General features: G+C 42.5%; 1 protein-coding gene across 11 annotated transcripts; it reads right to left on the bottom strand.

The window, feature by feature from the left end:
• Window positions 1-1,154: 1,154 nt before the first annotated feature.
• On the bottom strand, window positions 1,155-20,637 carry picalmb (phosphatidylinositol binding clathrin assembly protein b). Of its 11 annotated transcripts, none has more exons than XM_086125169.1 (24): window positions 19,935-20,637; window positions 16,244-16,386; window positions 16,022-16,097; window positions 15,848-15,950; window positions 14,950-15,043; window positions 14,683-14,794; window positions 14,504-14,610; window positions 14,370-14,411; window positions 12,974-12,985; window positions 11,575-11,660; window positions 11,363-11,486; window positions 11,145-11,278; window positions 10,494-10,594; window positions 10,154-10,393; window positions 9,726-9,809; window positions 9,391-9,483; window positions 9,137-9,247; window positions 7,838-7,954; window positions 7,164-7,194; window positions 6,989-7,088; window positions 6,422-6,481; window positions 5,186-5,290; window positions 4,699-4,804; window positions 1,155-2,799 (listed from the first exon to the last, which is right to left on the bottom strand). In XM_086125169.1, exons 1-23 carry the CDS (start codon window positions 20,062-20,064, stop codon window positions 4,712-4,714), a joined length of 2,298 nt encoding a protein of 765 aa, XP_085981295.1. In that variant the 5' UTR covers window positions 20,065-20,637; the 3' UTR covers window positions 1,155-2,799; window positions 4,699-4,711. The 11 variants fall into 11 exon arrangements, with proteins under 11 accessions (XP_085981295.1, XP_085981300.1, XP_085981296.1 ...); XM_086125174.1 differs by having other exon boundaries at window positions 10,154-10,306; window positions 19,935-20,631; XM_086125170.1 differs by lacking the exon at window positions 12,974-12,985 and having other exon boundaries at window positions 19,935-20,633.
• Window positions 20,638-25,978: the final 5,341 nt, after the last annotated feature.

Below are 25,978 nucleotides of genomic sequence, written 5' to 3'. Positions count from 1 at the left end.
GAACATTGTTCATCTATTTTCTCACGCAGTTGTTCACAAAGTGGTGATTCTCACCCCATCTTTACTTGTGAGCTACTGAACAATTCAGTGAAGCTCCTTTTACACCCAATCATGGCACTCACCTGTTCCCAATTATCCTGTTCACCTGTTGGAAGTTCCAAAGAGGTGTTTGATGAGCATTCCTCAACTTTCTCACTTGTCCCAGCTTTTCTGGAATGTGTTACAGCCAGAAAATAAGTTACAGATCATTTGCTAAAAACAAATTCTTCAGTTTGAACATTATACAAAATAATCCTAGAACAAATAGCTATAGATAAAAGTAGTAAGGTCCCCCTCAACCCTGAGTAGTACAAACCGATAAAATTACGATAAAAATGAAATCTAATCAGGGAACAATTTCAAGCAGACATGAACTTTTTTTCTATGAACTATATTTACTTTTGGGTTGTTTTTTTAGATCAACCCATTATGGGATTTTTTTTTTGCAGTGACTTACATTTGGTATCATTTGGAACAATGGATCAAAACAAATGTTTTCGGAAAAACGGATTTTGTGAATCTTTAAAAAACAAAAAAAACTGCCATGTTTCAGCAGTGACTCAAATTTTGTTTTCGAGAGCTCAATATATACTTTTAAATGTGAAAACCTGTCACAGTCAAGTTGCTTCACAGCGACTCAAATTTGAGGTTGATTTGTTTTGGTGGAACCTTTTTTTTTTCAACTGATATTTCTTGCCATTTAATTTTCTGAAAGATCATTTTCATATGCTTTTATTAAATTCTGAAAAACAATAACTACCAAAGTTTAATTTTAATTTTTTAAAAAAGCTTGCAATTCAATAATAAATTGGTCGCCGAGGCTTACTAAAAAGATTCTGAGCCAAATCCTGACCTTATTGTTGCCCATTTCAAACATGTAAAAGTCACGAGAAGCACAAATATGAAAAATCAAAGTACAAACTCCAAAAAAATCCAAATAAAAGCTTTAGGCATCAACTCACATTTTTGCCAATGAAATTAAGATTTGCCACAGGGCTGTTGTATTATATACACCGTTGAGTTTTCAAGCGAGTTTGTGGCCTGGGCAAATGTTTGGTCATTGTTAGTTGTTTTTGCGTAAGAGGGAAAAATAAGAAAAAGTGAGAGAAAGGGACTGTGTTTTTTGTGTAAGCTGCTCTTTATTTGAAAAAGAAAAAACAAGATTTGAGTGGTCGCCTGCTACAGGTTCTAATGACAGACAAGAGATCTGCAGAGGATCATCCTGAATCAAGACTTAATAGGTAGAGTCAAATTGGATTTGAATCATGTTCATATTTCATACATCTTTCACTCTTGCAATCAAAGAACAGTCACTTTTTTTTGTCTTAATTATTATATTTACAGTGAGCACCGATCAACAGCGCTCGTCCCTCGTCCTGCACCTCCGCTGACATCACCTGCCCGCCGTCCCTCACCATCAAGCGGTCATCTTGATCTCCTGTACAATTCCTGTACATCAAACATGCCACTCAAGCATGTTTTGACAAGTGGGGCGGCGGGTGAGTGGCTGCGCGTGCGGTGTGGAAAGAAAGATGTGTGCAACATGAAGACAACTCTTCACATTCAGAGAGTAAAGGCAGCCTCGAGCGCGCTCACCGAGTCGATGGTGTGCCAAGCTATTAAAGCAAAATCGAGTCCGCCGTCACTGCCGCTGGGATGGTGTGTGAAGTGTTACTCAAGTTACAGACGACAACAACAACAAAAAAGACCCCGATATAGGCACAGAATGCACTATGTATTGTTTAGCTCCGGGGTGGGTCAACCATTTCCTATCAAGTCCTCCAAGGGCTATACTAAGTGGACAAAAAATATGACAAACTTGTGTGTGTGTGGGGGTGGGGGGGGGGGGGGGGGGTTAGGGTTTTCGTTTGTTTGTTGTAATCATATATTATTCGCATATTTTTATGATTGCTTGGTGGACCGCATTGGTTTCCCACCCGAGCTTTAGTGGAAACATCTGCACTCTCAGCACAGTGGCAGCTGTGAATTTATAATAAGTTTTTAAATTTTCATCTAACAATAGTTTAAAAAGAAAAAACAAAAAACAAAAAAAAAAACCAACAAATGAACAAAGTCAATATTTAGTGCTCTATCATTCGGCTTAATAGGTGTCATTTATACAATAGCTATTTGTCACTCTACCACTTGATGATGGCTCAAGCACTCCCACGCATGTTCGATGCTCCATTATTATGCGCTGTTGATTTTACAAGAAACCCCCACTCGAGCTCCTTCGACTGACAATCATAAATAAATACAAACGACACACAGGGAATGTCTACTGTAAACACGTTAAAAAAGACAAACTAAACGGGCGTAAACGTCGTTAGCATCACTACACCGTGACGGGTGACTTTGTGGCATTGAGGGGGGGGGGGGGGAAGGTCGCCATCGCCCTACAACTAACGCACCTCTCCGCTCACTCAAAACCCAACCGTAGTTTTAAGTTGTTTTTTTCTTTTTACCCAAATACAGAACATCAAAGATTTTCAGCAGCCAGAACTATTTTTACAGATGACACTGTAAAACGGAGACGGAACCCTCTGTTACCAAGGTTACTGGACGCCGCCGCAGTTCTCAACACAATTGATATTTTGTGAGGGTGCATGTGTGAGTGAGTGGTGGGGGTCTAAGAGGGCACGGGCAGGGTGGGGGTACGTGAATGTCTCTCCGGAGACCTCGACGAGGACAAGGCTTTTTGCTGCTAAGTGCTTCACCTTTCCAAAAGAGATGAGCTCTTCAAAGTTACATGAACTGCGTCTGCAAGACACAAGTTAAAATGACCACATCATTTGAGTGTGACTCTTGGGTAAGCCCCACCTCACAGTGAGCTCAACATCTTCCCTCACTAGACTAACATATATTCATTTCGCTAAACTAACTTCCTCTCTGACAATTTATAATGCAGTTTTAAAATGAGCTTCAATAATGGCATTAAAAAAGGTACAATTAAGCCAAATATTGTACATACTCTGATCACTTTACATTACTTGACAAGCCTGTCAAACACTTGCCATTTTTTGGGGACAATTTGACAAAATATTCCATGCTCAAAACAATTGGCTTTTTTTTTTTTTTTACATTTTGGCAAAAGGTTCCATGTCCGAAACAATCACTACATTCTCAATATAAGCATAACCAATGTCCTAAATGAAAGGGACTAGAAACCTCAAGATTGTTCGATGGTTGCGGGAAAAAAAAGGAAAAAAAAGACATTTTCTTTAAAAAGTATGTCCCACACATCTCAAGAGCCGTTTGCCACATCTGTGCATGATGTTTTGCTAAAAGATACCAACAGCCAAATAATTTGTTGAAAGGTATGAAACATTTGAGGCTGGATCGCCTCAATTTAATTTCAGAGACAAGACACGGTGATACTCCAACCTTGCCACTAGGTGGAGCTCTGCTATTTGTGTTTTCAACCATATGGGGCAAATGAAAAATACAGTCCGGAGAGATACATACCGGCTGTGTCTGTTCATGCACGTATGTAATTGTCCTTATACAAATGAATTAATGGCTTAAAACCACTAAAAGAGGTCAATGTAGCTGCATTTACATTTGTTTATTAAGCTTCCAAAAATGTTTTACAACTAAAGGCTTCTCCCAGAAGGCGCCGGAAGCAACTCTAGTTGAGCGAGCAGGGATTTTGCTGTCTAGCACCCTATTATACAACAGCAAGTTGTGTGAAAAGTCCTGAAACATGTTGAACGGATGGAGATTCAAACACTTAGATAAAGACAAATTAAGTTCATCTAAAGGGTATAATGCATTTTGGGTTCAATCTGAAACATAGCATGAACGCCAAACATTCCAAAACTTCTTCTGTGTAGTGTACATTTAGAAAAATGGCTGTCGACTTTTAGTTATAGATACACGAGCAGCGCACAATTAAGTATTTTGTGGAGCAGCTTCTGAAAATGTCGTCATGTGGAATTTGACCCCCTTACGAGCGCGCCAACATGACAAGAGTGAGGAATTGTTTGTTCGGAGTGAGGATTATTTTATTTTTTTATGAAACAGTTTTTTACTTTCCATTCATCCATCGTCGTTTATGTCATATTTCCCAGTTAAATGTGTCGACCACACAAATACCGTGCATACAGCTCATAGTATGTTTGGATAGGTTAGTGATGCTGGCTTGCATCAAACTTGCATACAAAACATATCCAAAAGAGTTATATTAACCTTTTCATGCGCACCGTAACATGACAAGTTGTCCACTGTAGTAACCGCTGTACCTGAAAGGTTGTTCAGACAGTAGTATTCAAGTGTTCCAAAATGTAATTTTGGAACATTTGAGTACTGCTGTGTGTCCCTCTCTAAGAGATGCCATGCAAAGCTTGCAGAGTGAGACTAGCTTGTGGGCGTGGTATGCAGAACTGTCAGCTGGTTAAGTTCAATCATGTGTTTAAAAACAAACAAAAAAATAAGACAACAAATCAGTTCGCAGCCATATGCGATGAGTGTCAGGCTCAACCAGGCAGCGTGATCCTCACTACAATCAGGACGGTGAGAGGAGCAAAACAAGATCAATATCAAGCAAAGAAAAACGCATGTGGCATCTATGTCAAATGAAGACAAAAGCATGAAGATGGTATGAGAGAAGACAAGCAGACACACACAGTCACAGCCGCCAGCAGAAGAGGCATGCTGTACCTAAAGAGACGCTCTACAAGAAATCCTTGAGAGATAGGTGTGCAAACGGGTCCTGTCCGGGGGCTCGGAGAGGACTCTGGCTGGAAGGACTAGAGGCTGCCGAGGGCTATTATAGGAACGAACACGCGCACACACACACACACACACACACACACACACACACACACACACACGCGCACACACACACACACACGCGCACACACACGCACACACACAGAGGAAATAGGAGGGCCAGAGTCAGCGCAGAGATGAAGGAAGAGGGGGGAATGAGATTAGTTTGGGCAAGCACCGATGTTGAATTGAATGCGTTGGTTAAATGGAGGATTTATAAAAATAAAAAAAAGAGATGATGCACAGTTCAAGATGAGAACCGAGGCTCGCTTAAACCGCCATCATCGGTGTTTGTGCCAACTTGGGAATGTAACACAGCAAGATGATTCCACACACACTGACACCTGACAGAACGAGGGAGACGAGGCGCACCCACCTGAGTGCTGGAAACCGAGCCAAAAGGGTTGGGCGGCCTCATCACAGGTTGACTGTACATCAAGGTGGGAGGATTCATCATGCCCATGGAACTCATGTGTGGAGGCTTGCAAAGGAGACACGGAGGATTATTTGTCAAATACTGTCGCCTAATTACTGGTACTGGGACCAAAAGTATGAACAGTGGCACCAAGAAACCCATCACAGAGTTTTTAAGATACAAGTCGTCACTCTGGCTATTTGTCTTGGGAGGCTTTGAGATATGAGCACTAAATGCTAGTAGCGAACTTCACAACAAGCAGCAGTTTGTCAAGAGTGCTTTTGAAGCATTACATCTCAGGAATTTAAAATCACCACAAAACTGTCTTATACAAAAACCCATCAGCATAATGCAAATGCGCCATATACTGGCTAACAACTTGCATCCTCGTTGCAATGTCAATAATCCTTTAACCAAAGACTATCTGAAAACAAAGGATCCTGCAAAACATTCAACATCATAGCCAAGGGCATAAATTCTCTATCCTCTGTGAAAAAGGACAATCACTGAAACCCACTGAGTCGTTGTGAAATGCTTCGATTTATTTGCCTATTTATGTATAATGCTGCCCTCCTTAGGAGTGACAGGATCAGAAATGAGGTCATCAGAGGGACAACTCAGATAGGAAAGTTTGGAGAAAAGTTAGAGAGGCCAGACTGAGATGGTTTGGACATGTACAGAGGAGGGACAGTGGATACATTGGTAGGAGAATGTTAGAGATGGAGCTACCAGGTAGGAGACAGAAAGGAAGGCCAAAGAGGAGATCCATGGATGCCGTGAGGGAAGACATGCAGGTAGTTGGAGTCAGAGTAGAGGATGCAGAGAACAGGGAAAGAATTAATGACTCGCTGTGGCAACCCCTGAAAAGGGGCAAGCCGAAAGGAGAAGAAGAAGCTGCCCCCTAGTGGCCGCGACCCGCACACCACAAGGTGCTGCACATGTATTATTATGCATCAATTGTTTCATTCTATTTAAATGTTTTATCATTTCTATAAAACACAATATTGTAGAATACCATTCTTATTAAAAACACAACAAGTATTTCATATTGTGGTGGGCCAGAACAAATGAATGGTGTTTGTTTTCACTTCAATGGAGAAAGAATATTTGAGATACAAATGTTTTGAGTAAGTGTAGTCATGTAACATATTAAAGTCTGAAGTTGAGGCACCACTGAAACATGGATTTTACACTCACCATGCCGTAGCCCATCATGCCTGTGGGTGTGGTGGCAGGGAAGGCCATGGTGGATGGTGGCTGCAGGGACAGAAAAAGTTGTTTAAGTTTAACAGGTGGATGGCGGAATATGAATTACTCTATAAAATCCACCCGCTTCCATCCATCTCAGGGGGCCGCCAATTTGCCAGAACTAAGAACATTGCCATTAATTTAATTTTAAGGAATATCAGTATCTCGGGATATACATTTTTGTCCATATTGCACACTTACTGGAAGCCATGAGCCATGCCACTTTTGTAGGGTTCTCAAAGCGCTTCACATTGTCATTCACCTACTAGTGACGCAGCACCAGGAGCAACTGGGGGTTCAGTGTCTTGCTCAAGGGCACTTCAACATGGTTGCAATGGCTGAGGATTGAACCACCAGTTATCAGAAATCATTTCAGATTTTAGGAAGTCTTCTCAGATGGGCTTTTTGAGGTTTTATTGGTTTTTAGAATTGTATGGCAGGCCTGATAAAATACTCTGCCAGGACGCATGTTGTGCATGGGCCATATGTTCATCGACCAAAATATATATTAATCACCATGGAGACGGGGTTCCAAGTCGTCGTCGGCGCCGCTTTAGGTTGCCAGTTTGTGCCGCCTGTCATCCTCTTCTCGCCGGGCTGACTCCAGTGGATGTCACTGTGAATTAAGGCAGCTCGAGTTAAGCGTTTCTATCACTGTTGCAACGACGGCGAGTATCTGTGCGCCACTTACTTTTTCATGGTCCCATTTCCAATGCCAAGGTCTGAGGAACACATAGAACAAACATTAAAAATCCTCGACACAACAATTACGTTGCAACCAATATTCCCTTCTAAACTGCACCCATGAGTAATTGTGCACTTCTCTCACAACGGACACAATACATTTCTTCATTTCCACCCCACTTTAATCTACAAACAGGACGATAACCACTTCCAGGTTGCGATTACCACTTCCAGGGTGGGCACCCAGCAGTTCAACTACAGTTGGAAGAATACATTGACACATACGCTCACGCTGCCTCCTGAAGAGACGGCGCAGGCGACACATGGACAGCTCCATTTAGCAAGTCCAAACATAGACATAGTTTACGAGCCTCGTGAATGAGGCTCTTTCACACGTTTTAAAGGCAGGTGACTCAAATATGGGTGTTTTATTAAATGACATGTTTTCCATTATTTATGATTGAATAATGTGGGACCATATTTGGACACATTGACTTAATGAATTATGCTTAGGATAACCTGTGTCCTACAATAAAAGTAACATGGGCCCATTTTATTTGTCATAAATTTCCATTCAATTATATTTTCTATTTTAATACAAAGGTGATTTGATTTTTTTTCATAACATACTACATCTCGTAACATTTTATGTGACCAATATTCAAAAAATTGCATACTTACTCCCGACAAGGTTGGCAAGGGAGGACTCAAGGTCGTCCGACACCAGCTTCTCTGGCTGCTGATTGGACGGTAGGTTGGAAGCAGCAAGAGTGGGTTTCAGGATACCCCCGGCGATATCTGACAAGACATTGCAGGATCAAATTTATAAATTAAGAGATTGTGTTGTGGGGTTCATTGGCAACCAACATTGGGTTTAATGAGGGCAATGGCTTTGTTCGTATGCAGGTAGGATTCCTTTCAGTCACTATGACAATGTTTTGATGAAATTTGCATAATGCAAAGATTAAACCAACTGTTGACCATGACATGAAATTCTGTTGACAACCAACACTGGATTACCTGTCGCCAACTTGTTATAAAGTATGCTTCTCGTGAAATATACAAATTACATGGAAAATACTGACCGACACCTCTAAAATCGGCTGTCATATGTATCCATTCATTCATTTTCTACCACGCTTGTCCTCATTTGGGTCACAGGTGAGCCGGACCCTCTCCAATAAAACTGCAATGCTTGTTTTGACATGTGGGATAGAGTACCTGGAGATTAAATTACACAGGCATGGGAAAAATTGGCAAACTCTACACAGGTAGCCCAGAGCAGGGATGGAAATGCGCACATCACAATTGTAAGGCAGACAGGTTAAAAACAAAGTCACTTTTTTGCTACCCTATAAATCATATATACAACGTAAAACTATGTTGGTTGTTAGGAGCACGATAAATACTCGCACCCACCGAAACAGCAAAACCTCATCAGGGTAGGTATTACATATATTAGGATCTCCTGTGAGTGCTCTCTCTCTCTCTCAATGTAGTAATATTATGTGATCATAAGATGGCGGCAAATAGCCATAAAATTGCATGAGGACACAATCTCCTCATGGCTATTCTGTTCCCTGCAAAACACCTCCACACATTACAGGTGTATGCATTAAATTGGAACGTGAATCATACCAATCTGACTGTAATGTACCACAGTGAGGATGAATTGGCATCATGATATAAAAAGGAAATTCCCTGTATTTTTGTTGTCAGATGTCCATCTATTAGGGATCAGCCTGCTTCAAGAAAAATCACAGGAACGAAGTAGCAAATGACGGGACATGAACATTTTTATTTGGATGTGCACCAAAGTTGAATGAGTTTTGTTACTTGTCATGGAAGCTGGTTGTGTTTTTCATCCCATCCCGCTAACTAAAGCAGTTGGTAGAAACAGTAGGACAAACCCACACAAGATGCTTACATACATTGATGTAAATGCATGAGGCAAATCCATTGGCGACATTAAGTACAAACCTTCAGCGTTGAGGCTGTTGCTGCCAGCAGCTTTGGCTCCAAACACAGACTCAAAGTCCACTTGGAGACCTCCTGCAGGTGGCTGGGGAGGGGGCTGAGGCGTTGAGTATCCTTAAAGATGAAAAGAAGGCAGCTGCGGTTAAGACAAGTGATGCCTCTCAAAACGGGACTCAGTTCTACAAGCATGGGGGTGAGGGGGCTCAGCTAACAGTGGAGCGGGATTCACACATCGATACAGAGAGCGCCTTCAATACCTCTGAATAGACCTGCTACAGTAGAGGGCTCTGTGGGGAAGGGAGCCTGGTGTGGGAGGTGCTGGGCAATGGACACTGGGCCACAGAAGGAGTCTGACACGCCACAGGAAGCGTTAAGAATAAGAAGGAGAGAAAGAACCAGAGGGTGGGGGGAAAGAAAAGTGTCTCAGGAACTAGCCAAACAAGCAGGCAGGAAAAAAAATGCAGTTAACATTTTAATGTTCCCAAAAGTGTGAAATATTAGCGAATGTTATTGGAAATGGGAAGGTGTGACTGAATACTAAAATTAATTGTATAGGATCCAATGTTTGCAGGACTCAAAACCATTGTAGTACCTGAGATAGAGTGTTCTAGCCGGACTGTGCATTTATTATTGGCTGAAACTGACGAGTTTGTGTCAATAAAGGGATTGTAACGATCTAGAGAATCAAACATAGTATTAGTAAAAGGAAAAAAATACTTAAAAGCTCTACACTACAGCAACACATCACAGACAAAACTTTTTTTTTTAAATCAAAAAATAGAATTGGGTGGATGGGAGGGATAATTTTAAATCGGACGAGTATTTGGCCTTGAATGACATCTTGATAAAGAGGAGGAACAAGTTTTCACTGGAAACAGTGCGATTTCAGCTTCAAAGACAACAAGTGCACTGGTAACATTAAGACAACAGCAGCATAGAGGACAAGCAAACTACATCATGCTTCTACATCAACAGCACATGAGTGAGGACAATGGGGAAAAACAAAATGAGAGTCATTACCACCAAACATTTCATGAGCAGATGTCCTAGTGGAAAAGCTAACACCGTCTGAAGACACGGCAGGTAAGTGAGAGGCATCGACAACGAGTTTTGACAGGAAAGGATTAAGGTTTGGCATGGAGTCATCTCCAGCTTCGGCAGAGGTGAAAGGATCTAAAGGCAGGCAAAGAGAAACAGCGGAAGAGCCAAAGAGAGAAAGAGAGGAGAAAATGAAACAGACCAAAAACAAGTGGAGAGGAACTGGTGGACATCAGAAGAGAGAGCATGCAGAGCAGTTAAAAAAAATAATAATAAAAAGACGCATGTAGCGATCAAGAGCTGCGTCGGTGGCGCTCTCTACCTGCCCACGCCGTCGCCACGGGGAGCCCTGACGAGGCGGACTGCATGGGTGGCTGGAACGTGGACTGAAGGTCAAATAGGTCGCTCTCCATTTTCACTGCACTGGAAACATAAAATAATGAATTATCCATCCAGTTATAAAAACTAAACAACATTCTATCTCCTCGTGTGATAAAAGATAATACAGGAAAGGCACATTAGTACGGGGTGTGATGATTTTACCTGTGTATTAAATTATGAGTCCCTCTTTTTAATCCAAAACATGGAGGAAATTTGTTTGTTTTATGCATGACAAAGGAAACTTTGGAGATACTATTACCATGGACAGTGAGAACAGTATGCACAAAATACATGAAAATCATACTGTGGTATTGACATAGATAACACCAAGTCATTTTAATGAAAATAATGCATGTCCACAAAGTCAGATTTTTAGGAATACAAAAATGTTGGGTTTTTTTTGCGTTGCTCCAAAACAAAGTACAGTATAAAATATCTACTGTCGCTGTTCAATAAAAGCTGATTTGAGGTGGAGGCTGTTCATAGAACATTGATGAAATGCAAAGTGCAAAAGTCGCGGCATATTTGAATTAATTGCACTTTAACCGTCATTTCCCGTCTGCAGCTCCATCTACAATTTATTTTAAGTTACCCGTTAGAACAGCTCGGTGTGGAGAATAGGTCGATGGCCGGAGCTGTGTTAATCGTTCCCCCTGTGGTGGAAATGGGCGACGTATCGGTGGTGGCAAAGGAGGGCCTCTTGGAGAGCTCCTTGAGTCGTTGTTCCTGCACGAGAAATGACGCGCATCAGTTATAAAGCAGAGAGGCTGGAAAACAATTCTTGAGATGAGGTCACCGAAATTGAATCACCTTCAGTGCTTTGAGTCGGGCCTGTTCTTCTTCCAGTGCTGCTTGCTTTTCCCGCTCATCCACTTTCGTGAAAGACATTCCCGTGCTCGCCAGCGACGACACGGCATTGGACAAAGTGCTTGCCCTGTGGGACAGACAGACTCATGCTGGGGTGCGGGCGACACACCATGGCAGTCCCGAGGAAACGGACTGCGATGGCCAAATTAACATACCTGCTGGCTGCTGTGGAGTCTTTCACCTTTTTGCCCTCTAAAGAGGCCAAGTGCTGCTCTAGAGCTTCCAGGAGGCTGCTGGGAGCCTGTCACGGCAAGAAAACACAAAGTCAGCACTCTGCTCATACACCGCATGACCGTGTGTGTGTGTGTGTGTGTGTCTGTGTGTGTGCGACATTGACACCATGAAGGAAAGTGGTGGGCAACCAAGCAAGAACAGGATATAAACCATCCTTTTCATACAATGGGACCTCCAAAGTTAAACAACTTCAAGTGTATACAATTTGTAGATTGAACAACATTTTTTCGGAAAAATATCCCTTAAATGTTCGCACTAGAAAAAAAAAAAATCGAACATTGAATTAACATAACCTGTCTGGGCACCTCAAAAGAGCTTATTTCACAGCCAGCACCGAAAGACTAACTGGAATTTTCCGTGAGGTAAGTGGACTCACACGATCACCAAGTAACTTTGTCCGACAAAACTTTCAGAGTAGCATAGTGAGTTATGGTTGGCATGTCTGCCTCACAGTTAAGTTATGAAGTTCAGAGTTTGAATCATATCTATTTTCCCTCTACTTGTAGGCTTTCTCCCGGTATCCCCCCCAAAAAATGCATTTTAGGTTAACTGAAGACCAAATTGAATGCGAGTCTAAGTGGTTGCTTGCCCATATAGTGTATATGCACTGCTACTGACTGGCCACTTGTCCAGGGTGTATCCCACCTCTTGCCCAAAGTTAGCTGGGATAGGTACCAACTCACCAGCAACCCTAAGGTAGACAAGCACTATAGAAATATATACCAACATTTTCCCGAAAAGAATGCCTGTACCGTTAGCAAAGGTTTGATGATGGCGACAGTTTGGACTCTATTAAAGATTCCAAATATAATTAACCTCAATGTGAAATTTTGTTTTGAGTCAACCTTTGTAGTACCACTATATATGTTATTTTCTGTGACTTGAGGGTTCAACATAGACCTGTAGTTGCCCACCACTGATGCACCAGTGACTGCATTCCAGCCATACACTTACTCTGCATGGGAGCAACATGTGTATGGGATGATTCACTATACCAAAGGATGTTCAACAACCTGCGGGAGGTTGTTGAAATGGGCCACAACTAAGCACAACAGAGCAGCCATTTAACAGTAAATGAGCTACTCTGATTGTACACCTCATTATGAGAAAAGTCACCACATAGACAATCAGTTCAGGGTGTCCCCCCGCCTACTGCCCGAAGACGGCTGGGATAAGCTCCAGCAGCCCCCGCGACCCTTGTGAGGATAAAGCGGATCGGAAAATGGATGGACGGACGTGTGAGACGGCGCAGAGGCATGCAAAAGGACAACACCAGCAAAGCAAGTCACACACATGGAAGAGTGAAATGATAGTACTTACACAGACTGTGAACTGAAGTGGAAAGATAAGGGGAGAATACAGAATATAAAGGTGGTGACAGTCAGGGGATGGATCCTTTTGAGCTGCACAGCAAATCAACGGCCAACAGCACAGCATTACGGTACACGTATTGTGTATAACCTTCACCGTCAATGTGCGACTGTGACTAGACTGCAACCTTTGAGTGAACCTGACACCTTTATTTACTGTACTGTAAAAGGGGATGCTGAAGAAAAAGCAGCAGAAGAAGAGAGAAAGGAACGCTTAAGGAATAAGAAGAAAAAACAAGAGAGCACCTCCTGTGGAAGCATGCGCTCAAGGAGGAAGCATGCAAAGTGTAGAGAGAAGAGAGCACTACCAATGGTGGCCATTTTGCTCACAGGTAGCCAAAATAGTTGGTTAGTATTAAAAGAAGCATCTCGAATGGCACAGATACGACTGCGTTCTGAAAGCCAACGAAGACGGCTTCGCTGACCAAGAAAGGAAAAGTGGAACTTGAGGATAATGCCATATTTTGCCAGAGAGGAGCCAAGGGCTCAAACGATGTGATCTGATTTCACTATTGAAGTGTCATGGGCGCTTGGCGACCAATCTTTTAGCACCATTGACTTTTGTGTGTGACTCAACCACTGGCCGCATACGGTTCAGGCTTCCGAGGCTCCGCTATCTTCTGGAACAAAAGGTTTCATGCTTCTGCATATCCATACAAAAGGAAATAAGAACATGAGCCTCACTTCTGACTTATGGCCGGGTGATGTTAGCACCGTTAGTTTTGCTAGCTCGCTTCAAGTCATCCACTGCAGGGCTAACTTGTGCATTTACTCTATTGCTTTTTTATTTGTATTTTCACACTGCACTTTTCACCTTGCAGTACTTGTGAGTGCACTTATGAATCCTTACCCAAGAGTTTGCGGATTTGAGAAGAGGCCTTTTTTATGCTTTTTTTAATAACCAAATGCTTTAACACTGTAGTAGTCATATTCTAATTGGAACTCTTAGCTTAAGGTATGTTTCCCGTAAGAGAAAGTGAATTCCGTTGAATTTCCAGCAAGAAAAACCCGGTATTAGAAAGAGCCCTCAGTGACAAAGTGCAGTGCCACTAAAAACTGCAAACAAAAATACCACTCTGACAGCATCAAACAAAATGGGACACTGCTCTTGTGAAGTCACTTTTTCTGATACAGCATTTGGACTGGACCTCCTTTATGCATCAGTCCCGAACATTGTGGCCAGTGAGTGTATACATTGGTCGGTAATTTTATTTATCTCTGTTGTTTTCAGAAAAGGGAGGGAGGGACATACAGACAGAGAGCGAGAGAGAGACAAAACAAGAAAGACAGTGGTAGAGAGACAGAGACCGAACAAGAGAGAGAGAGCGAGAAGCTTGCAAGCTTACCTGGGAAAGGTCTGGAATGTCTCCTCGGTCAATGCCCACCTGCTGTTTGAGCACAGAGTAAGCCAAATTAGTTGTTTCCCCCCCCCCCCATCCTGCATGAGAGCCAACTACCAGCCTGTAAACCACCAATGTACCTCAGCTACTTTGAGGAACTCTGATATCCGGGTCATTCGGGTGAGGAACTTCTTGTAGATATCCAGCCCTTCTTTGCACTGGGTTTTCTTCATGTCAAAGTATTTCTCTATTCAGTGAAAAAGGTGAGGATTAAATGTTGGTGTGACTATCTGGAGGGGAAGGAGAGGCTTTTTCTTACCAAGCAGGTTGATGATGCCTTCGTTATAGGCGGCAAAGAGTCTGATGGAGTCTTTGAAAAGGAGCATGAAGGCTGCATTGATGACCCCATTAGTCAACTCGTTGGCATTGACCTGCGGGAAAGCAATCAGCCATGGTTTGCACACACGCCTGACATTTATCTTTTTGTGGCTGAGAGAATGCATCTATGCAGCAGCCTCATACACAACCCCCAAGCCTTCACTTTTTTAAAGCTGCAACACGATAGGGGGCTTCACCTCCGACTCACATTGAAATCAAGGAGGGCGTCCATCTGGTTCTGAATAATGGGGATGGTCTTCAGCAGCTTCTCTGTATTCATGGTCCGCATGACGCCGTCCACTCTGTCACGACACAGGGGGACCATCAGCAGACACCGTAAGACAGCGACATAGTATCTTCTGCTTTGAATAGTTGCCATGTGCGTTGTCCGCTTGAACAAATAAACAATGCACTTCAAATAGGCACCCTTGTAAGAGATGGCTTTACTGGAGCCCTTTTTACGCTGCATGTAAGAGGTGGCATTTTTCCATGTCGCTGTTGTGTTTCAACAGCATCAGCATGGAATGTGGGGGAGACGGAATTTTCAGCTAGCTGTTGCCTGAATGCACAATACCTGTTTAACACCAGGCCAATACTGCCAAATTTGCAAAATTGATGCGTAAAAAGGGTTTATGAAGTCTGAAATAGCAGTGTGTGTCTGCAGAGTGATGGTTAGTGTCGTCTAAGTAGACATTGCGATATGCTGGATTTGGGGTTGAAAATGGCAGCTTACAATAAAAAACATCACAACATTATGTTAGGGTTATCCAACTCAAATAATTTGACTACAAAAAAATGTTGAAGCAAAAATCACTATTGAACAAACAGTCAAAAATAAACACATAAGCACATTTATCCACATCTTCCCATGGCTACCTCGAGAAAATATGATTTATAGCTTGGCAACATTGCGATTACATGCGATTAAGATAGTTAAACAAACAAATAGGAAGCTTGTGTTATGAACAAGTGCACATTATAATATTTTCTCTACTTTGCAGTTTACTGCTGTTTGTATGCAATGCTGCTACTTTTCAAGAGGCTTTTGTCAAAAAAAGGGCACCTCCAAATTGCAGGACAGAAGAACATCACCTTGAATGTCTTACCCTCGCTTAACTTTGGTGAAGTCAAAGGCAACCTGTCTGTACGAAACGGCCTTCTCGTTCAGGTATCGACTGTACCTCCGGATGAACGTGGACATATCGTAACCTGGAGGAAAAAAATGGATATGCGTCACGTCATACAAAATGAAAGTTTGCAGAGTGAGGTGCTGAGGTTACCTTGCAGGCCACTTTTGTCCAAGAAATTACTGAGGTTGAATAATGTGTTCCTCGAAGCAAGGTACTGCACAAAACGCTGCAAATGAGAGTGGGGGGGATACATCACTAAAAGATATTAATCTAATCATACATGCAATCGTAATCTGCGTGACATCAGTTGCCTGGGTTGTAGTGAGATTATCTGACACAGCGTGTGTGCATGTGCACGTGTGTGAGACTCACCTCATTGCCATAGACCATAAGGTGGTGTGTGGTGATCAGCGACTTGAACACGACCACCCAGCTTGTGTTGGTGGTCCGTTCAAACAACGAGTCGGCCAGTTGGGGAATGTTCACGTTCATCTCATTGGTGCAGTGGATCAAATCTGACATGGGAACCAACGATGATGAAATGCAATGTTGTACATTCTGTTTCACTCTTTTTTCTTTTAATATCAAAAAGAAAATCCAATTACACAAATAGGAACGTCCCGAGATAAGCCCGGGAAGAGCTGGAACAAGTGGCTGGGGAGAGGGAAGTCAGGGCTTCCCTGCAAAAGCTGCTGCCCCCGTGGCCCGACCCCGGATAAGCGGTAGAAAATGGATGAAAAATAAAATCGCATTAACTGTGCTGTTGCAATGATTCGTGACAATTGTCCATATGCTGCCTAAAAATAACACACGGTAGGATTTCCATGGGGTGAAAGCGATGCCATGTTGGTACCTGAGGGTGACTCATGTGAGGGTCATATATGTCTTCATCGACAATAAAGTAGTGAGGTGACGTTATGCATTCCCACACACGTTGAGTCCATGAGCAGACCAACACCTGCCGCTGCTGGCTATGAATAAACAGAAGTGACCGCGGTGGTGATGAACAAGCTGCGTTTGTCATGCCTGACCCGGTCAAGTGGGACATGTTGCAGCCATAAAATTCTAAATTCATGGGCATTTACTCCCCCCCCCAAAAAAAAAAAAAAAAAAAAAAAAAAAGCTTATCTGTTTTAACATTAAAGATCTTGTCTTTGCGGTGTTTTCAATTAAATATAGGTTGAATATGATTTGCAAATCATTGTATTCTGTTTTTATTTATGTTTAACACAATGTGCCAACTTCATTGGGTTTGTTGGAAGGGACCCCCGTGTTGTAGCTAGGAACCCCAACCCCCACCCCAGGTTCCAAGCTTACCTTTCTAATAATGTGATGATGTTAACTGGCTCTTCACTCAATTTAGGAATGGCTGATCAATTAATTGGATTTAACATAATGTCCTTTTAATAGTAATGACCGAATAGTGTGCTGAATTCATTCAGTTTTCTGTTCACTGATAACGACCGCTGCCAGCTATCAGTAAATCATACATGTGCTGTCCCACTTGCTCGCGGCTCATATCATTTTTCACATCCACAGTGCTGGCCGAGGGATATATATCAAAGCTGTTCGACCCACTTTTAAAAAGAAATATTTTTAAAAAAATTTAACATCAACAAACACGGCAAACGAGAGCGCAGATCATTATGAAGTAGTTGGTCTTCCTTTTCTTTTTTTCCCCCCGTCCTATATTTGACTCTTCAAAATAGGGCAGGGTAACCTTCGCAAGAAGCGGACGCTAGTGAGCATGGATGACTGACTGGAGGGCCAAATGAAGAAGAGGAGGAGGATGAATATGGTGGAAGCAGTGCCATGTCACAGTGAATACTCCGGGTTTTGGGGGGCTTTTCTTGTGATATAATCACACTCGTGTGACAGTAGTGATGATTCCTACTGAGGGGAATAACTTGCCATGCGTCAGCGTGACAAAGATAACTCTGAGGGAAATAAATCATGTTACGTGTGGGCTCAAAGTTCAAAGTGTAACTCAGGGTCACACTAAATGGAACAAACATTTTATTGCAACCTTGCAACACGGAGAACCACACAATTGCATCCATTTAAATAAGTTTCAGAGACTAATTATAGCAGTATCAAGCAATGGTTTTGGGTTTCAAATTAAGATTCTTAAGTGTGAGGGGAGTCATGGAATGTCAAGATTTTTAAATTGCCTTTGAAAAGTAGTCCATTGGTTCTTGCAAGCCAATATTGAGCAACAGCTTAGCGGCTAGCTGCTAGCCACTAGACCGCATCTTTTTCAGCATGTGAGCTACGAATGAAATGTGAATGATATAAAAGTCCAAATGATCTTCCCACTTTATGTATTCAAAATTATACTGTCCTAATTCTTAATATGCGCGATATATACTTGTGCACCTTGAATAACTGCATGAACACACACAGGGCTTTGAGAATGTGCTACTTTATCACATACAAGGAACATATACACGAGGTGGTAAAATGTCAGCAAAAAACAGGGCGAAATAATCACTGTTTGTGCGAGCCAGGACTTATACAACACAGCCAGCTTCCAATAAAAGTCAAAAAGGAGCAAGGGTTGGCTACTTGGCATAGTTCTTCAGGAAGTGAATTGACTTATTTACAGCTGTTGAACCAAGACAGCAATCGCTTTAGCAAAAGTCCTGGCAACCTTAATGTCTGGTGATGTGAATGGATTTTTTTTCCATTAATGTGCAGAGTTGATGTTAATTAACATTTTATTGTATTTAATGTTTATGAGCATTTTTTTTCAGAATTTGGGGGGGGGGGTTAAATTATTTTTTCCAGTGCATTTTCACGATGGTGTGGGTCGTCTGCTGAGTAAATATAGAAGTTGTTTAAACAGATATATTGCTTCATATTCTGATCGAATGTGAGAGAAAACTGTTTATATTTAAAACTGATCGCTTTTCGACCCCAAAATCCTGATCGCGTAAAGCCTTGTCTCAAGACAAGATTAGTGTTCAGGAAGTAAGTCAGTGTTTCTAACTAGCTTGAGCATTTCAAAGCAGTGTTCTAAAATAGCATTTCTAGGATTTAAGTTTTCAAATTGGGGTTTCTATCCTTGCTGAAGGTTTGTAGCTAGAGTTTCAAGCAGTGATCAGGGATCCAAAACAGTGTTTCACGTAAGGTTGAGGGTTTCAAGCTAGGGTTAAAAGTTCTAAGCAGGGTCTGTAACCAGGGTCAAAGTTTCAAGTTACGGTTTGTAGTTATGTTGGCCTAGTAGAGACAGATCCTAAAAGTGGCGGTGAACTGTCTTAACGTATTTTTCCATCCATCCATCCATCCATCCTTCCCTCCCTTTCTGCCTGCCTTCACTTCAACAAGTTACTTTTAAAAAAATCAGTATACCTCCTTGCACTGTTTACATGTGCACTTGTGATTAGAATGTTTATAGCGCTGCACTTTTTTTTTGTCACATCTCTTTTTCTTTTAATGATTGTACATCTGGCTAAAAAATGTTCCTCGGGCTGCACGTCGCCTCCCAGTCCGTTTCTTTAATTTATGACACCTGTGAGGAGTCACCTGAACAACACAACAGGTGTGTCACCTGCCAACGACACAAAATGTGATACAAACTTATTCCTCAAAAATAAATAATATTTATTGTTGCGAATTTATTTAAGTTTGAATATCCGCCTATTGAACGGAGAGTGAAGGTGTTAATGTGGCAACAATTACATTAAATGTCAAATGGGGTCCTGGCTCATACTGTTAGCATCGCATTTACTACTTCGACTACCATTACTAGAGTCGCCTTCAAGTACAGGCTGAGAGCGAAAAACGACCTACGACGACAAGAAACGTCATTTATCGACACCAGACAGCTCCAAAGTCAGATTCAGTAGTTGGTTAAAAAAACACGAAAGTGAAGGAACGCAGCTTCATTCGCTATGCTCAACGTCCATCTCCGTGACTTGCGATAGCGTTAGCGTGTTAGCGGCGCCTCAGGCTTTGAGGCCTAGTCGTTCCGACAGCCGCCATAACCGAGCTAGTGGGGGTCTTTTAGCCTCGACACTTGGCTCTTAAATAGATAACAAAAGAGACAAGTGGGCATACTTACAGTCTAAATGTTTCTTCTTCGGGCCCATTACTTCGTGAGTGGTGGCCTTGCATACTGTTTTGGACACGGCGCATCCCGTTACGCTGTGCTGGGCTGCCGTTATCCGATCCGTAATGCTCTGCCCGGACATCTTCCCTCACTCGGTACAACACACAAAAAGAAATCTGGGGATGGGGGGGAAAGAGCACTTGCTGGCGTTTATCGTCGTCAGCGAGCCCTAGCGGAGGGAGAATAAAACGTCCACCTCCTTGCGAAACCTGGCCGGACCCCTCCTTGCCTCTCCCACGGCGTTGGTCGGTATGAAATCAGAGCTAAGCTAGTCGGCTATTAGAATAAGGGGGCGGAATGTGGCGACAACAACAACACACGTTCACAATGTGTCGTGGCGCCGCATAGCTGCCCGTCGCACATACAGGTTGCGGTGTTTGTACTCCTCCGCCGCGGGTCTCGCTCTCATGCCGCTGTGGCACACCGGATCCCCGCCTGCCTTCCCGCTGTCTGTCAACTCGCCTCACGCCGCTCCGCCTCCCGGTGCCGCCGTCGCCGATGTAGCGCAATGGTGGGAAGGAAGGACAGAAAAGGCCTCAAGTGGGGGGAAATGGCGGAACTTGTCGGGAGAACACGACGTCCCGCTGACCCGGAGTCAGATGGATCACCGCCTGGCTTTTTGAGTGCGGTGACGCAGGTGCAGGATAAACTGACCTCAGTCTAGTTGAGGAGGGGTATGAGGAGCCGTCAGGGACATAATTCCATAAAAATATTATTATTTGTATATTTCTTATATACTATTGAAACGTTTTCATTCATTCATTCATACACACGCGCGCATACACACACACGCGCGCATACACACTCACACACAATGTTTTGACCGACATGCCCCAACAAAACACTCTCACACTCTACTTAAAAACATTCATACGCGCTGATCCCCCCCCCCACCCCACACTCCCATACACTACTGAAACAATCATCCAAACTACTGAAAAGCATTTATAAACACAGAATATTATTTTGCTCACATACACTAGAGCTCAGTTAGCTCTTGCTATTGTATACATGCATGGACAGCATATACAATACAATACATTCATTCATTCATTCATCTTCCGAACCGCTTCACCCTCACTAGGGTCGCGGGGGTGCTGTAGCCTATCCCAGCTGTCTTCGGGCAGTAGGCGGGGGACACCCCGAATTGGTAGCCTGCCAATCACAGGGCACACCAAGATGAACAACCATGCACGCCCTCACTCACACCTAGGGACAATTTAGAGTGATCAATCAGACCCACGCAGGCCCGGGGAGAACATGCAAACTCCACACAGGGAGGCCGAAACTGGAATTGAACCCAGTACCTCTGCACTGTGAAGTCGACGTGCTAACCACCGGGCTACCAGGCCGCCCCCAACACAATACAATACATCCTGATTTATATAGCGCTTACACACCAGCTGCAGCTGTAACAAAGCGCTGAACAAAACAGTTACCCGTACAAGCATATAATTATTGAAAATATAAATGGAACGACGAGGATTACATTACTGATGTTTGTCCATGTACACTTTTAAACACGTGCGCTCTCACACGTGACTAAAATGTTCTCATACACATAATTGAAAAGCTCTCATGCAGTTGTAGTTTTTGCCTTCATGCACACAAGTGAAACACTTTGACATGCTGTACTGAAACGCTGTCACACACACACAGCTGATTTTTCTCAGTTACATCCACTAGTGAAACATTCTCACACACACACACAACAGTTTTTCCATGCACAGTCACTAGTGAAATACCCACACACAGACAACTGTCTTTTTCCACTCAAATACAATTTATGGCAAGTGAAATACTCCCATACAATCGAAAAACGGTCATGCACGACTGATTTTTCATCTGTTGCACCATGTCCTGTCCTGTTTCTAGGTCTGTTGTTTTTGGTTTTGATCAGCTTAATCTCAGTCAATTTTTGGTCTGGTCGTTTTAAAATCATTTTAGTTTGAAATGTTCCTTGTCAATATCTGGGTAGCACTCCTCCTTGCCTCTCCCACCGTGTTGGAACATTCCAAAAACACTCTAAAATTGTCCTTCGGTGTGAGTGTTAGCGCGGATGGTTGTTTATCTATGTGTGCCCTGTATTTGGCTGGCAACCAGTTCAGGGTGTACCTCACCTACTGCCCGAAGACAGCTGGGATAGGCTCCAGCACGCCCGCGGCCCTCATGAGGATAAGGGGATTAGAAAATGGATGGATGGATAATTTAAAAAGAATAATGTCATTAGGCAATACGACAAGTGGTGGAAATCATAAGAAGCTCCTCAGGTACCAACATGGCATCATTTTCACCCCATGGAGGGATCAATATATATATATTAAAAATTATATATTAAAAACAGACCTGTGGGGGATCGGGGGTGGCGGGGGAGATCAAGTCTTTCTTAAAGAAGAAGACAAGATGAACAACAGAGTACAATCGCATAATTAAGACTAATAAAGCCACCGATTTTTTTCTCGAACCTCCTGCTTTTGTTCCAGCCTTTGAAGCCAGAACGGGAAGAGTGGAGACTGCACCTGTGGTGCAGTGAGAAATACTAACCACACGAGGGCAGCACATAGCCATGTCTCCTGTCTCTTGTCGACTAAATAAATGATTGAAACATCCGACTTATTTTAATGGCAAGCTAAAAAAAAAAAATAAGAAAAAATTTAATGGCAAGCTTTAGCAAAACTCTTTAAAACATAAAGGAATATTAAAAAGTGAGACAGAGGAAGAGAAAGAGATTACTTGTACAGTTTATTGTTCTTGTTTGAGGAGAAATCATTACTATGTCCACATCATCCTTGACTCATATGCACACACGTAGACATATGTAGACAAGGAGAAAGTATTGGGTTACATTCATAAACAATGACGTGCTATTATGTTTTCCCTGCTCCACTTAGATTAGTTGCAGGAGACCACCCTAGCCACCACCCTAATGAACATGGAAGGGTTTTATGTCAGCAACATGTCAAATTTTTGTGTCCCATTTGAGCTCTACAAAACAGAAAATATTTCGACCCAAATACCTCCAAACACTTCTCTTCTGTTGAGGTGCAACAAAACAATCCCCTACCCCCAAAACAAGTTTTCTGGCTTTTGTAATCACCGTTTACTGAGGGTTGAATCCCAGTAGAGCCTTTGATGAGGGCTTCACTTTCCCACCTGTGCTCAAACCGGCGCGTCAGATTACTGCCTCACTCTCACGGGTTTCGTGATGCCAGCACCACTGTGCGCTTTAGACGAGTGTGGATGTTTCAGCTGCATCAGATAGCAGCAGCTCTATCTGGGACATCTTGAAAGCGGCAGTGGGTCGTGACTCGTGGGCCTTTAAAAGTCTCAGAGTGCTACGGTGCACATAGTCTTCTTCAACAGAGCGTGGCCCGAGATGCGCAATGAGAAGAAAATCACTGCAATCTCCCGTGCCAAACATGAGGATGGTTGAAGATGCAGATAATGACTGAAATGGAAATCAAATTTCTAACGGAAACAGCAGTAATGGAAAATAATCCTCAGTCAAACAGTTGAGCCAAAAAAAGCATCAACTCTACAGTGATGTTTTCCATAAGAGGTCACTCAATTTGTGAGTAAATTAAGACTAAATCATAATTTAAATTCACATGCTATATGTGACATTTCGTTTTGCCCTGCTGAGATTTTTATTTTGTTTTTTGTTTGTCTACAAAACGGGCTCAAGAAAGGTTGCAGGAAATACTGCTCCAGAAAGAAGTTAATCACTGTAAAATAAAATCAAATAAAAATACAAGAAAGTACGTAAATGAGGATTGTAAGTATCTTTGTGGGAATATGAATAATTGACCATGTACATTTATTAAGCAGTTTGTGTACAGTAATCCCTCGTTTATCGCTGTTAATGGGGACCAAAACCACCCGCGATAAACAAAAATCCGCGAAGTAGCGACCAATAAACATATTAAAAACTTTTTTTTTTAAGTCCGCAAAAAGTCTGCAAACGGTCCGCGAGAAGCTGCAAAACAACAGCAGGTCACATAGAGCAACATATACAATACTGTATTCCATGTATATGATCTTTTTTTTTTAATGAATATGTTTGAAAAAATCCGCAAAGCACTTAAGCCGCGATAAACGAACCGCGAAATAACGAGGGATCACTGTATCTTCATTCATTCATTGTGCCTCCTTCTGGTGTGCACCCCTTGGCCACCAGGCGACAGTATATTACAGTCGCTTTTTGTAAAGGTTGTAAGAACACATGCCTGCAAGTATGACTAAATTGTCAAATTTTGCTGCACCGTTCATTTGAAATGTACGTTACATTGTAGTATTGTAACAGCCACGTAGATGCTATTTGTCATCCTGTCAATGGCATTTCCCATTAAAGCCAACTGTAAGTTAAAGTTATGCGGTTATTCTATTGATTTCTTTTTCAATTGTGATTTTATATTTAACCTCCATTCAACTAGATAAGCAAACAGAAAATCATCGTTTGAATGGCTGACCTGATTGCAGACAGCAGAGTAAAAAAAAAGGAAAATAAAAATATGCAATGGGTTAACTAGGCACTGTAACTGCTTCAGAGAACAACGTGTATGCAGAAAAGTGGTGAAGATTGCACCACTGTCTGTGTCCTATGTGTTGTGTTGTGTTATTTTTGTTATTTTGACTTCAACATGGCGCAGCATGAGTGGCTGCCTTTCCAGCAGCTCCTATATTTTGTTGTTCTACTTCTTCCTTTCATAACTTTGCTGCTGTGAATCGGGAATTTCTCCATTGCGAGACTAATAAAGGTTTTCTTATCTTAATCCATCCCGGCGCCTGACATCTTAGTTTCAACAGCGTATTAGAAATGGCACTCATAACACAGCGTGAGTGTGTGATTTGGTGTGTCAAGAAACTCGTGTGTCTGACAGATGAGGCCAGAAGTAGAACACATGGCTCGGCTATACACTGACGAAATAGGTCATTCGCTGGGTGGGAATTGTAAAATAAGAAAGATGCTAATTGGCTCGCCATAAGGATTCATTTCATGTGTTTACGGCCATCTGATCCCGTCCGCGTCTCACTGCCACTTGTTTGCTTGGAAGCGGCCTATATTTGTTTTCAGCTCAACCTCATCGTCAACAGCCACGGGCTTCATCAGGAATTCCAAACGTGATCAGAGGCCGACACGCGAGGCCGAGGTCCAGGACGACTCAGAGGAGGGAAGACCTGTTTAGAAGAGGAGGTCAACACTGACACTGGCCTGAAGCAGGTGGAAGAGGCAAGCACTGCAAGCAAATAAAGCCTTTGCTGTCTCTATGAGTCAGAATGCGGAAAGATATGTTCTTGGATTCCTAGGCAAAGGCCAGGCTGACAAGAAGCGTGTGGAAGCAAAAACAGAACAAGCAACACAAGACATAACAAAATAGACACAGGGAAAACATGATGGTATTTGACTCAACTGTCTCGGGAGTTGATGGCAAGAGGGCCAGAAGCTCTTTGAATGTTTGCTGGTTTTGGTGTGCATGGTTCAATAACGGTTACCTGAGGGGAGGAGCTGGATAGCTATTGTGTGTGTGTGTGTGTGTGTGTGTGTGTGTGTGTGTTGGGGGGGAAGGTGGGGGTCACGAGAATTTTCCGTGCCCTTGTCTTGTTTCTTGCTCTGTGCAAGTCCTCAACGACGGGTGGTTGAGGGTACGGGGTAGTATATCGACATAGAACGAAATTCAAATGCAAAGGAATACATTTTATTTCAAAGTTCTGAAGTGTTATAATAAACCATATGCGTCTTTTGTTGCAGAAAAATGAGTGTATTGTACCATATTTTCCGGACTATAAGGCGCACCAGCCATAAAATGCATAATAAAGAACAAAAAAACATACATAAGTTGCACTGGAGTATAATTCGCATTTTGGGGGGAAATTTATGTGATAAAATCCAACCCCAAGAACTGACATGTCATCATCTAGGCAATTTAAAAAAAAAATAGAAAACAACACGCTGAATAAGTGTACAATATGCTAACGTTACATGATGCATAAACGAC

This window comes from Hippocampus guttulatus, chromosome 12 (genome assembly GCF_054856545.1).
Source record: "Hippocampus guttulatus isolate MCC_2025c chromosome 12, RoL_Hgut_1.0, whole genome shotgun sequence".
Taxonomy (NCBI): Eukaryota; Metazoa; Chordata; class Actinopteri; order Syngnathiformes; family Syngnathidae; genus Hippocampus; species Hippocampus guttulatus.
The sequence above is the reverse complement of the archived record's forward strand: the minus strand, read 5'-3'. Positions and strand labels throughout refer to the sequence as shown.